At 46.0% G+C, this 12,500-nt stretch overlaps 1 protein-coding gene across 1 annotated transcript in view; it reads right to left on the bottom strand.

Moving 5' to 3' along the window:
- The window catches only part of LOC124021848 (caveolae-associated protein 2-like), a 19,136-nt gene extending 9,438 nt beyond the window's left edge, over positions 1 to 9,698 (bottom strand). The window contains exons 1-2 of the mRNA XM_046336984.1: positions 8,979 to 9,698; positions 8,779 to 8,880 (exon numbers count right to left, since the gene is read on the bottom strand). Coding sequence (XP_046192940.1) covers positions 8,779 to 8,880; positions 8,979 to 9,398 — 522 coding nt within the window. The 5' untranslated portion in view covers positions 9,399 to 9,698. The remainder of the gene's footprint in view (positions 1 to 8,778; positions 8,881 to 8,978) is intronic.
- Between the last annotated feature and the right edge of the window lie 2,802 nt (positions 9,699 to 12,500).

Below are 12,500 nucleotides of genomic sequence, written 5' to 3'. Positions count from 1 at the left end.
TCTCTCTCTCTCTCTCTCTCTCTCTCTCTCTCTCTCTCTCTCTCTCTCTCTCTCTCTCTCTCTCTCTCTCTCTCTCTCTCTCTCTCTCTCCCTCTCTTTCTGCCCCCTCCCTCTCTCTCTCCCTAATAATGTAATAGAGTACATTATTATCACTATCTGCACACACAAAGCAGAGCTATGGACACACCCACACACAGTGAGATACAAAAGCTGTCATTGTGTTGGTCTCGTGACCTGGCTGATAGAGAGCATGGCAGGACTCTCTTGCCCCCTCTCCCTTTCTCTGTCTGTCTTGCTCTCTTTCTAAGTGTTAGTGGTAGTTCAAAGGCTAGTAGGATTGTTGACCACTACTCTCTCTCTACACTCAGAGATAAAAAGGTGCTATCTAAGAACTTAATAAAAGGGTTCTTCAGCTGTCCCCATAGGAGAACGCTTTGAATAACCCTTTTTGGTTCCAGGTAGAAGCCTTTTGAGTTCCATGTAGAACCCTTTACACAGAGAGTTCTACATGGAACCCAAAATAGTTCTACCTGGAACCAAAAATAGTTATCCTATGGGGGACAGCCAAGGAACCCTTTTGGAACCTTTTCTTTAAAGAATGTACTTTCCATCTCTACTCCTCCTTCACTCACATCTTCCTGATACACACACACACACACACACACACACACACACACACACACACACACACACACACACACACACACACACACACACACACACACACACACACACACACACACACACACACACACACACACACACACACACACACACACACACTTGTTTTGTAAAACCTGTACTAATGAGGTTACAGTATTTCCCTCATGGATTTTAGAACAGACACTGTCCACTATTTCACACACCCCTCTGGTATTTGCCCACACCCAGAGGAATGGGGCTGGGTGCCCCTTAGACTGGCCCATCCAGTGGTCTGGGGGTGGTCTAGTGAAGGGGTGTCAAACATACAAGGGGGTCAATTCGGCCCGCGTGTGTACGCATTATTTAAAAAATATATATATTCTGACGGGGGAAACAAACTCAATATACTTTAAATTGACAAAAACCAAATGGAAACTGTAGAAATGATAATGGACCTACATTCATGCAGTGTCTTGACTGTGTCCAGCTCACTGATAATCACCACTGATAATCACCTAAATTAAAGATGGACAGTCAGGGAGCATCAACATTCCCAAAATGATGTTTAGAGGACAATAATAAATAAAGAATTGACAGTGAGAAAATATAGCACATTTTCAGTGCGGCTCAGTTCAAACTCCCTCACTCCTCACTTCTGTTAGTGTCTACAAACCTGAACCAAACTCCCTCACTCCTCACTTCTGTTAGTGTCTACAAACCTGAACCAAACTCCCTCACTCCTCACTTCTGTTAGTGTCTACAAACCTGAACCAAACTCCCTCACTCCTCACTTCTGTTAGTGTCTACAAACCTGAACCAAACTCCCTCACTCCTCACTTCTGTTAGTGTCTACAAACCTGAACCAAACTCCCTCACTCCTCACTTCTGTTAGTGTCTACAAACCTGAACCAAACTCCCTCACTCCTCACTTCTGTTAGTGTCTACAAACCTGAACCAAACTCCCTCACTCCTCACTTCTGTTAGTGTCTACAAACCTGAACCAAACTCCCTCACTCCTCACTTCTGTTGGTGTCTACAAACCTGAACCAAACTCCCTCACTCCTCACATCTGTTAGTGTCTACAAACCTGAACCAAACTCCCTCACTCCTCACTGCTGTTAGTGTCTACAAACCTGAACCAAACTCCCTCACTCCTCACTGCTGTTAGTGTCTACAAACCTGAACCAAACTCCCTCACTCCTCACTTCTGTTAGTGTCGACAAACCTGAACCAAACTCCCTCACTCCTCACTTCTGTTAGTGTCTACAAACCTGAACCAAACTCCCTCACTCCTCACTTCTGTTAGTGTCTACAAACCTGAACCAAACTCCCTCACTCCTCAAACCTGAACCAACCCTCCCTCACTCCTCTTCTGTTAGTGTCTACAAACCTGAACCAAACTCCCTCACTCCTCACTTCTGTTAGTGTCTACAAACCTGAACCAAACTCCCTCACTCCTCACTGCTGTTAGTGTCTACAAACCTGAACCAAACTCCCTCACTCCTCACTTCTGTTAGTGTCTACAAACCTGAACCAAACTCCCTCACTCCTCACTTCTGTTAGTGTCTACAAACCTGAACCAAACTCCCTCACTCCTCACTTCTGTTGGTGTCTACAAACCTGAATCAAACTCCCTCACTCCTCACTTCTGTTGGTGTCTACAAACCTGAACCAAACTCCCTCACTCCTCACTTCTGTTAGTGTCTACAAACCTGAACCAAACTCCCTCACTCCTCACTTCTGTTAGTGTCTACAAACCTGAACCAAACTCCCTCACTCCTCACTTCTGTTGGTGTCTACAAACCTGAGCTTCAGTGAAGAAGCAAGATAGACAACTAGTTTCCTTTACATTGTCCATCTATCATGTGACTGTAATGGAAAGTCTCTGTGTGTTTTGTTGTGTTATGTTGTGTTATCAGAATGACACCCATGAGGATTGAACTACAGAGACCATAGAGAACCAAAACTCTCAGACACCTTTCCCCCGCCTCTCTTTTCTCCAATCTTTCTTTCTCCTCACGCTCCTCCTCTCTCCCTCTCGTTCTTATTTTCTTCTAGTCTCCTTACAGACACTAGTATTCGCTGGAGGAGATCAGACAGCCTTATTAGGGCATGGGAATAAAAATACAGTATCCTGCTCTCATAACACTACTGCAAAAGGAGACAGAGAGAGAGAGGGGAGGGGGGAGAGAGAGGGGGAGAGGGGGAAAGAGAGAGGGAGAGAGGGAGAGATAGAGGGGCAAAGAGAGAGAGCAGGGGAGGGGGAGAGAGAGGGAGAGAGGGGGAAAGAGAGAGGGGGAAAGAGAGAGAGGAGGGGAGGGGGAGAGAGGGGGAGAGGGGGAGATAGAGGGGAAAGAGAGAGAGGAGGGGAGGGGGAGAGGGAGGGAGAGATAGGGAAAGAGAGAGGGAGAGAGAGGGGGAGATAGATGGGGAAAAAGAGAGTGTAGGGGAGGGGGAGAGAGAGGGAGAGAGAGGGAGAGAGAGGGAAAGAGAGAGAGGGAGAGAGAGATGGGGGAAGTAAGGGGGAAAGAGAGTGGTGTAGGTAGAGAGAAAAGGAGGAGAGACAGAGAGAAACAGAGCACTAACTAGAATAACTTGAATTTACCAGACTGAGTTTACCAGACTGAGTTTACTAGACTGAGTTTACCAGACTGAGTTTACCAGACTGAGTTTACTAGACTGAGTTTACTAGACTGAGTTTACCAGACTGAGTTTACCAGACTGAATTTACCAGACTGAGTTTACTAGACTGAGTTTACTAGACCGAGTTCACTAGACTGAGTTTACTAGACTGAGTTCACTTGACTGAGTTTACTAGACTGAGTTTACTAGACTGAGTTCACTAGACTGAGTTTACTAGACTGAGTTCACTAGACTGAGTTTACTAGACTGAGTTCACTAGACTGAGTTTACTAGACTGAGTTTACTAGACTGAGTTCACTAGACTGAGTTTACTAGACTGTTGGAAGAACACTATTAGTGACTGATGGCTCATTGTACTGTAGGAGACACTCAAACATTCATAACACTGATGCTGCCAGAGGTTATCATAGCCTCTAGTCTATTCTATTAATAACAGAGGAGGAGGGGGGGGGGTGTATATGACAGAGACGGAGGGAGAGGGGTTGAGTGTGAGAGACAGAGATAGAGAGAGAGAAAGAGGGAGAGAGTGAGAGTTAGAGAGAGTTGCCAAAGTAGAGAAATGTGTATATCTGTTCCAAAGGTGCTGTTTATGCAAGACCAGTGTGTGTGTGTGTGTGTGTGTGTGTGTGTGTGTGTGTGTGTGTGTGTGTGTGTGTGTGTGTGTGTGTGTGTGTGTGTGTGTGTGTGTGTGTGTGTGTGTGCGTGCGTGTGTGTGTGTGTGTGTGTGTGTGTGTGTGTGTGTGTGTGTGTGTGTGTGCTTGTGCGCGTGTGTGCGTGTGTGTGTGTGCGTGTGTGCGTGTGTGTGTGTTAGTGAGTGCCCGTGCCTATGTCCCTATGCGTATAAGTACAAAAAAATGTAACATTAAAACCCTCCACTGTGCTAGAAGTCTCACTCACACTCTTAACACTGTGACTTTCCTCTGGCTGAGCAAGAGACCAAACCCTAACACACACACTTCCAGACCTCTATATCTAGCTCTGACCGTTAGGTCCTCACTTGTTCCCTGCTCTCTTCCCTTCTGCAGCCCCACCCTGCCACGGCAACACTCACACAAACACAATGTTCAGTGGTGAATCAGACAGGCTTTCCCTCTTCAGAGAGGGTTTCCCTTGAAAACAGTTTTGAGGTTGTTTCCAAAGTTTAGACTGAAACGACATGCGTGAGTAAGACAAAATGTATCTCTCTCTCTCTCTCTCTCTCTCTCTCTCTCTCTCTCTCTCTCTCTCTCTCTCTCTCTCTCTCTCTCTCTCTCTCTCTCTCTCTCCTCTCTCTCTCTCTCCCTCTCTCCCTCTCTACCCCCATCTCTCTCTCTCTCTCTCTCTTTCTCTCTATGTTCATGTGTTCATGGAATAATTGAGTCTGGGCTCCGGGCTATGAAATACAAACACACACAATAAGAGAAACACACACACAGGATACAGGATCTCACAAACTCACACACAAAGGGCCGCCTGAGTAACCCCACCCTCCATTAGAATGCCAGTGTGTTATTGATTACAGAATCCATCTCAGTGTCACAAGACATGACAGATCCCCTCTCCCCCTTCGTTGTCTCCTTGTTTTAATCTTGTCATTTTCAGCCGACTATCCTGTGGGCTGATAAGAGTGGAAACTCACTCACACAGTCTCATGCTATAAAGCATTGGGCACTTTCTCTAAATGTTAACCGAGATCTACCACTCAGATTTTTAAACATGACATTCATAATTAAAATATTAACCTAATAAAAACTGTTCTGTATGAATGAGGTTTGCCTGCTACATTATCACAGCATATTTGATATATGCCTGGCCTGATACATTATCACAGCATATTGGATATATGCCTGGCCTGTTACATTATCACAGCATATTGGATATATGCCTGGCCTGATACATTATCACAGCATATTGGATATATGCATGCCCTGATACATTATCACAGCATATTGACTATATGCCTGGCCTGATACATTATCACAGCATATTGGATATATGCCTGGCCTGCTACATTATCACAGCATATTGGTTATATGCCTGGCCTGATACATTATCACAGCATATTGACTATATGCCTGGCCTGATACATTATCACAGCATATTGACTATATGCCTGGCCTGCTATATTATCACAGCATATTGGATATATGCCTGGCCTGATACATTATCACAGCATATTGACTATATGCCTGGCCTGCTATATTATCACAGCATATTGGATATATGCCTGGCCTGATACATTATCACAGCATATTGGATATATGCCTGGCCTGATACATTATCACAGCATATTGGAAATATGCCTGGCCTGCTACATTATCACAGCATATTGACTATATGCCTGGCCTGAAACATTATCACAGCATATCGACTATATTCCTGTAGCCTGATACATTATCACAGCATATTGACTATATTCCTGTAGCCTGATACATTATCACAGCATATTGACTATATTCCTGTAGCCTGATACATTATCACAGCATATTGACTATATTCCTGTAGCCTGATACATTATCACAGCATATTGACTATATTCCTGTAGCCTGATACATTATCACAGCATATTGACTATATTCCTGTAGCCTGATACATTATCACAGCATATTGACTATATTCCTGTAGCCTGATACATTATCACAGCATATTGACTATATTCCTGTAGCCTGATACATTATCACAGCATATTGACTATATTCCTGTAGCCTGATACATTATCACAGCATATTGACTATATTCCTGTAGCCTGATACATTATCACAGCATATTGACTATATTCCTGTAGCCTGATACATTATCACAGCATATTGACTATATTCCTGTAGCCTGATACATTATCACAGCATATTGACTATATTCCTGTAGCCTGATACATTATCACAGCATATTGACTATATTCCTGTGGCCTGATACATTATCACAGCATATTGACTATATTGTTCTTCTCAGACCATATTATATTTCAAAATTTGACCTTTGATAGAAAATAGATGAGTTGGTGTAGCATTTGTGAGGCACAGCTGAGCATAAATTGAAATAATTTGCTAATAATTTGCTTCTTTATTTGACTGGACTGATGGGACCTCTATCTGTCATGGTGCTTTCAAGAAAACTTGGGATTCTTAAAAAAACGAGGTCAAATCATAACGTCATCTTCAGGTCGGAAAGTCAGAGATGCCCGAGTTTCCCACTTGGAATTCTGAGTTGGGGAAAGCTATTTTCCTCATTCGGATGTAATTTATTCTGAGTTCCCAGTTGTGAAGTCGGATGTCTGAGACTAGGTTAAACAGAGAAGTCTGAGACGTACTGAAGTCGGAAGTCTGAGATTTCCCAGTTTCTAGTTGTTTTGAACATGGCGTTAGTCTCAGTGGAGGGAGGGAGGGAGCAGCAGCCTCTCACGGTCCCTGATCTCTCCTTCCTTTCCTCCAGTGAGTCTGACCAGAGAGAGGGGACACCGTCTTCCACCTGATGGCGAAACTCGAGTCACACCACATCTGCACAAATTCATGTTGTTCCTATGACCAGAGAAAGTGAAATATTCCTTGATATTAAAATGGACATAAGGAGTTGCTAATAATAATGAAAACGCAGGGCCTCGATTCACTTGGCTACTCATTCATTGCAGCTGCAGCAGCAGTGGAAGTAGAGAAAATCATGTTTTATGTTTTGTAGGAGTGTTGAATAAAAACAGTGCTGACAGTCCAGAATAAAAAGTCACTCATAGAAACAGTGCTGACAGTCCAGAATAAAAAGTCACTCATAAAAACAGTGCTGACAGTCCAGAATAAAAAGTCACTCATAGAAACAGTGCTGACAGTCCAGAATAAAAAGTCACTCATAGAAACAGTGCTGACAGTCCAGAATAAAAAGTCACTCATAGAAACAGTGCTGACAGTCCAGAATAAAAAGTCACTCATAGAAACAGTGCTGACAGTCCAGAATAAAAAGTCACTCATAGAAACAGTGCTGACAGTCCAGAATAAAAAGTCACTCATAGAAACAGTGCTGACAGTCCAGAATAAAAAGTCACTCATAGAAACAGTGCTGACAGTCCAGAATAAAAAGTCACTCATAGAAACAGTGCTGACAGTCCAGAATAAAAAGTCACTCATAGAAACAGTGCTGACAGTCCAGAATAAAAAGTCACTCATAGAAACAGTGCTGACAGTCCAGAATAAAAAGTCACTCATAGAAACAGTGCTGACAGTCCAGAATAAAAAGTCACTCATAGAAACAGTGCTGACAGTCCAGAATAAAAAGTCACTCATAGAAACAGTGTGACAGTCCAGAATAAAAAGTCACTCATAGAAACAGTGCTGACAGTCCAGAATAAAAAGTCACTCATAGAAACAGTGCTGACAGTCCAGAACAAAAAGTCACTCATAGAAACAGTGCTGACAGTCCAGAATAAAAAGTCACTCATAGAAACAGTGCTGACAGTCCAGAATAAAAAGTCACTCATAGAAACAGTGCTGACAGTCCAGAATAAAAAGTCACTCATAGAAACAGTGCTGACAGTCCAGAATAAAAAGTCACTCATAGAAACAGTGCTGACAGTCCAGAACAAAAAGTCACTCAGAAACAGTGCTGACAGTCCAGAATAAAAAGTCACTCATAGAAACAGTGCTGACAGTCCAGAATAAAAAGTCACTCATAGAAACAGCAGCTCTTTGCTGTTTTCTCTGAAAGTCTCTCTCTGGTCATTGTCTTAAAAGTGATAAAATCTTACATTGGCTAATATCAAACTTTGCTATTGGTCGTGGAAGCTGTAGTCACAGTGATTTGAGCTATCCGATTGGCCAGCACAGTAGCCACAGAACTCGGGTAGGCGAAGTTTGTCTTTTCATGAAATGGTTGAAAATGGGACCACTTTGCCCACCCGGTGCGCAGGGCTTCTGAATTAAGTGCACCTCCCGCCAACAGCACAACACGTAGAACAATGAGCGCAAGCCGTCATCATTGGCTTTTCTACAGAAATGTTTCATGATCGACTAGGAATGCCTTGAAGATCGACCGGTTGGTAACAGCTGTTCTACAGTACCACACCCCGCCCCCAACAATAACCTTTGATCCCTCAATACCTCTGTTAATCCCCCACGCCCATCCATTTTCTACTCTTGACGATGGCCACTTTGAAGTTGTCCCTCTTGGGCAGACACACACACACACACACACACACACACACACACACACACACACACACACACACACACACACACACACACACACACACACACACACACACACACACACACACACACACACACACACACACACACACACACACACACGTGCACAAACACACACACACACACACACACACGCGCGTGCACAAACACAAACACACACACACACACACACACACACACACACACACACACACACACACACACACACACACACACACACACACACACACACACACACACACACACACACACACACACACACACACACACACACACACACACACACACACATACATACACATGCAAACACACACACACGTGTCACCTGGAATATGAGCACTTTGAAGTTGTCCCTCTTGAGCAGGTGGGAGTGGTTTGCCTCCAGCTTCTTCACCTGTCCAGCCTGTCGCTCCATCCTGTCGCGCACCTGGAGACACACAGTGATCAGACAAACACTATACAATCTATCTATGGATCTGTCTGTCTGTCTCTTCCCACTCATCCACCCGTCCATCTTCCACTCACCTCCTTCATGGTGACGGACACCTTGCGGCTCTTGTCCAGCAGCTTGCTTACGGTGTTGGCGGTGTGTGTGTGGCTCTTGGACAGCTTGGTCATGTCTGTCTGGATCCCCATCACCGCTCCCTCCATCTCCACCTGACGCTCCTCCATCTTGTGCTGGTTCTCCTGAACCGTGTCCAGCATGTTGACCAGTTTGTCCAGGAGGGTCAGCACCGTGATGGCGTTAACCGGGCCCGTCCCTGGGGTCAGTGTTGGGCTTAGTGGCCCCTCCTTGGTGGTGGTTCCTCCAGGAGCTCCTGTGCCCAGCTGGGAGAGGCTGTGACTGGGGGAGGGTTGGTCGAGGCTGGGGACCATCAGGTCCTGGCTCTCGTGGGTGCTGCTCACCATGCTGTTCCTCTCTGCTTGGACTGCGTCCTCACACATTGCTAACGTGGCTGGCTAATGTGCTAGCTAACACACACACACCGTGGAATAAAGCTCTGCTCTCTCTCCTCGACCTGTGTGGGAGTGGGAGTGTGTGTTCAGTCCCACGCTGTTTGCTTTGCTGTCGAGCTGGCTGAGGATTTTGTTGCAGTTTGCTGAGTTTCTCCAACTTGTTGCTACGAAGCAAAACTTTCCTGCATTCACCCTCTGCCGTCCCCACCCCTTTTCCTTTCCTCAGGCAGCCTCTCTCTCTCTCTCTCTCTCTCTCTCTCTCTCTCTCTCTCTCTCTCTCTCTCTCTCTCTCTCTCTCTCTCTCTCTCTCTCTCTCTCTCTCTCTCTCTCTCTCTCTCTCTCTCTCTCTCTCTCTCTCTCTCTCCCTCCCTCCCTTGTTTTTCTGAGTCAGAAGAGCAGCAGTGCTTTTGCCCCAGAGCTTAAAATCTCTCCCACACCCAAAGGGGAGGAGCCTTTCACCACGGCAACTAGACCTGCCCAGCACAATTATGTTTGTTACTCATGACTCTTCAGTAAAAACACATTCAGTTTCTCTGTCTAGTGAAGCACCTCTCTCTCCCTGTCTCTCTCTCTCTCTCTCTCTCTCTCTCTCTCTCTCTCTCTCTCTCTCTCTCTCTCTCTCTCTCTCTCTCTCTCTCTCTCTCTCTCTCTCTCTCTCTCTCTCTCTCTCTCTCTCTCTCTCTCTCTCTCTCTCTCTCTCTCTCTCTCTCTCTCTCTCTCTTCTCTCTCTCTCTCTCTCTCTCTCTCTCTCTCTCTCTCTCTCTCTCTCTCTCTCTCTCTCTCTCTCTCTCTCTCTCTCTCTCTCTCTCTCTCTCTCTCTCTCTCTCTCTCTCTCTCTCTCTCTCTCTCTCTCTCTCTCTCTCTCTGAGAAGGGGTAGCAGGGGCAGAAAGAGGGCGGTTCCACCCTGGCACAGATGACTTCACTGTTCCAACATGGCCCTGCACCCTACAGGAAGAGAGAAAGAGAAGAGGGAGAGAGGTGTGTGTGTTTCCTGAAGTGAGTCTTTCTCTCTGAGTGTGTTTATGTCTTATGTCCAGTTCAGAACGCCTCTGAAAGATCCCAAGGGAAAAGAATAGAATATCTCTCTCAGGGGTACTATATTAGAACCATGTATTGTTCCACACGTTTCAGATGGAAAAACAACAGAACAGTAGAGAGAAAGAAGAGAGGGAGTTCTCTGTCGCATGTGGGATGACATGACCCCTGTGACATACTGTAAGAGAGACAGGATACGCACGCACGCACACGCACACACACACACACACACACACACACACACACACACACACACACACACACACACACACACACACACACACACACACACACACACACACACACACACACACACACACACACACACACACACACACACACACACACACAGTCCGGTCGCCTGAGGGAAAGGAAGGGAGAGGTGACATCATGGAGGTTTCATATAACAATACATCCATTGGAACACCAGAGACATTAGGTGGTGGTGTGTGTGTGTGTGTGTGTGTGTGTGTGTGTGTGTGTGTGTGTGTGTGTGTGTGTGTGTGTGTGTGTGTGTGTGTGTGTGTGTGTGTGTGTGTGTGTGTGTGTGTGTGTGTGTGTGTGTGTGTGTGTGTGTGTGTGTGTGTGTGTGTGTTGTGTGTGTACACTATGCAAACATGGCCTGATGAGAACGGAAGAGACCCTATCCTCTAACCTCGCCCTACATATACACACACAAAGAAACACGCACGCTGATTCACGGCACAAACAATGTAACACACACACACTGATTCACGGCACAAACAATATAACACACACACACGCACTGATTCACGGCACAAACAATATAACACACACACACGCACTGATTCACGGCACAAACAATATAACACACACACACGCACTGATTCACGGCACAAACAATGTAACACACACACACTGATTCACAGCACAAACAATATAACACACACACACACACACACACACACACACACACACACTGATTCACGGCACAAACAATATAACACACACACACACACACACACACACACACACTGATTCACGGCACAAACAATGTAACACACACACACTGATTCACGGCACAAACAATATAACACGCACACACACACACACTGATTCACGGCACAAACAATATAACACACACACACACACACACACTGATTCACGTCACAAACAATATAACACACACACACTGATTCACGTCACAAACAATGTAACACAATGGGATATGTGTCAGTGCTTGTGAGTGTGAGCATGTGGAGGAAGAGAGGAGGAAAGGAGGGAAGGACGGGAGGAAGAGAGGAGGGAAGGAGGGAAGGAGGGAGGAAGAGAGGAGGAAAGGAGGGAAGGAGGGGAGGAAGAGAGGAGGAAAGGAGGGAAGGAGGGGAGGAAGAGAGGAGGAAAGGAGGGAATGGAGGGGAGGAAGAGAGGAGGAAAGGAGGGAAGGAGGGGAGGAAGAGAGGAGGGAAGCAGGTAAGGAGGGGAGGAAGAGAGGAGGGAAGCAGGGAAGGAGGGGAGGAAGAGAGGAGGGAAGCAGGGAAGGAGGGGAGGAAGAGAGGAGGGAAGCAGGGAAGGAGGGGAGGAAGAGAGGAGGAAAGGAGGGAAGGAGGGGAGGAAGAGATGAGGAAAGGAGGGAAGGAGGGGAGGAAGAGAGGAGGAAAGGAGGGAAGGAGGGGAGGAAGAGAGGAGGGAAGCAGGGAAGGAGGGGAGGAAGAGAGGAGGGAAGCAGGGAAGGAGGGGAGGAAGAGAGGAGGGAAGCAGGGAAGGAGGGGAGGAAGAGAGGAGGGAAGCAGGGAAGGAGGGGAGGAAGATAAAGTTCAGATAAACAAGAATATCTGTGCTGAGCCTCGAGGCTGCTGGGAGAAGAGGACAACATTATAACTGAAGGAGAAGAGAAGAGAAGGAGAAGGAGTGGGGAGGGGAGGGGAGGGGTGAAGGAAGGAGGGCAGTAAGAAGGGTGTAGGATGTATGGAAAGGAATGGTAGGAATAACAATGTGAGGGGTGAGGTGGAGGGAGCAGAGGAGAGAGGATGGGTGGGTGGATTGCAGAAAACAGGCTGCGGAGTGAACTTGGAAGTTGCTTGCTCCAATGT

Source organism: Oncorhynchus gorbuscha, unplaced genomic scaffold, assembly GCF_021184085.1.
Source record: "Oncorhynchus gorbuscha isolate QuinsamMale2020 ecotype Even-year unplaced genomic scaffold, OgorEven_v1.0 Un_scaffold_1235, whole genome shotgun sequence".
Classification (NCBI taxonomy): domain Eukaryota; kingdom Metazoa; phylum Chordata; class Actinopteri; order Salmoniformes; family Salmonidae; genus Oncorhynchus; species Oncorhynchus gorbuscha.
This window is presented reverse-complemented; position numbering and strand designations above follow the sequence as displayed.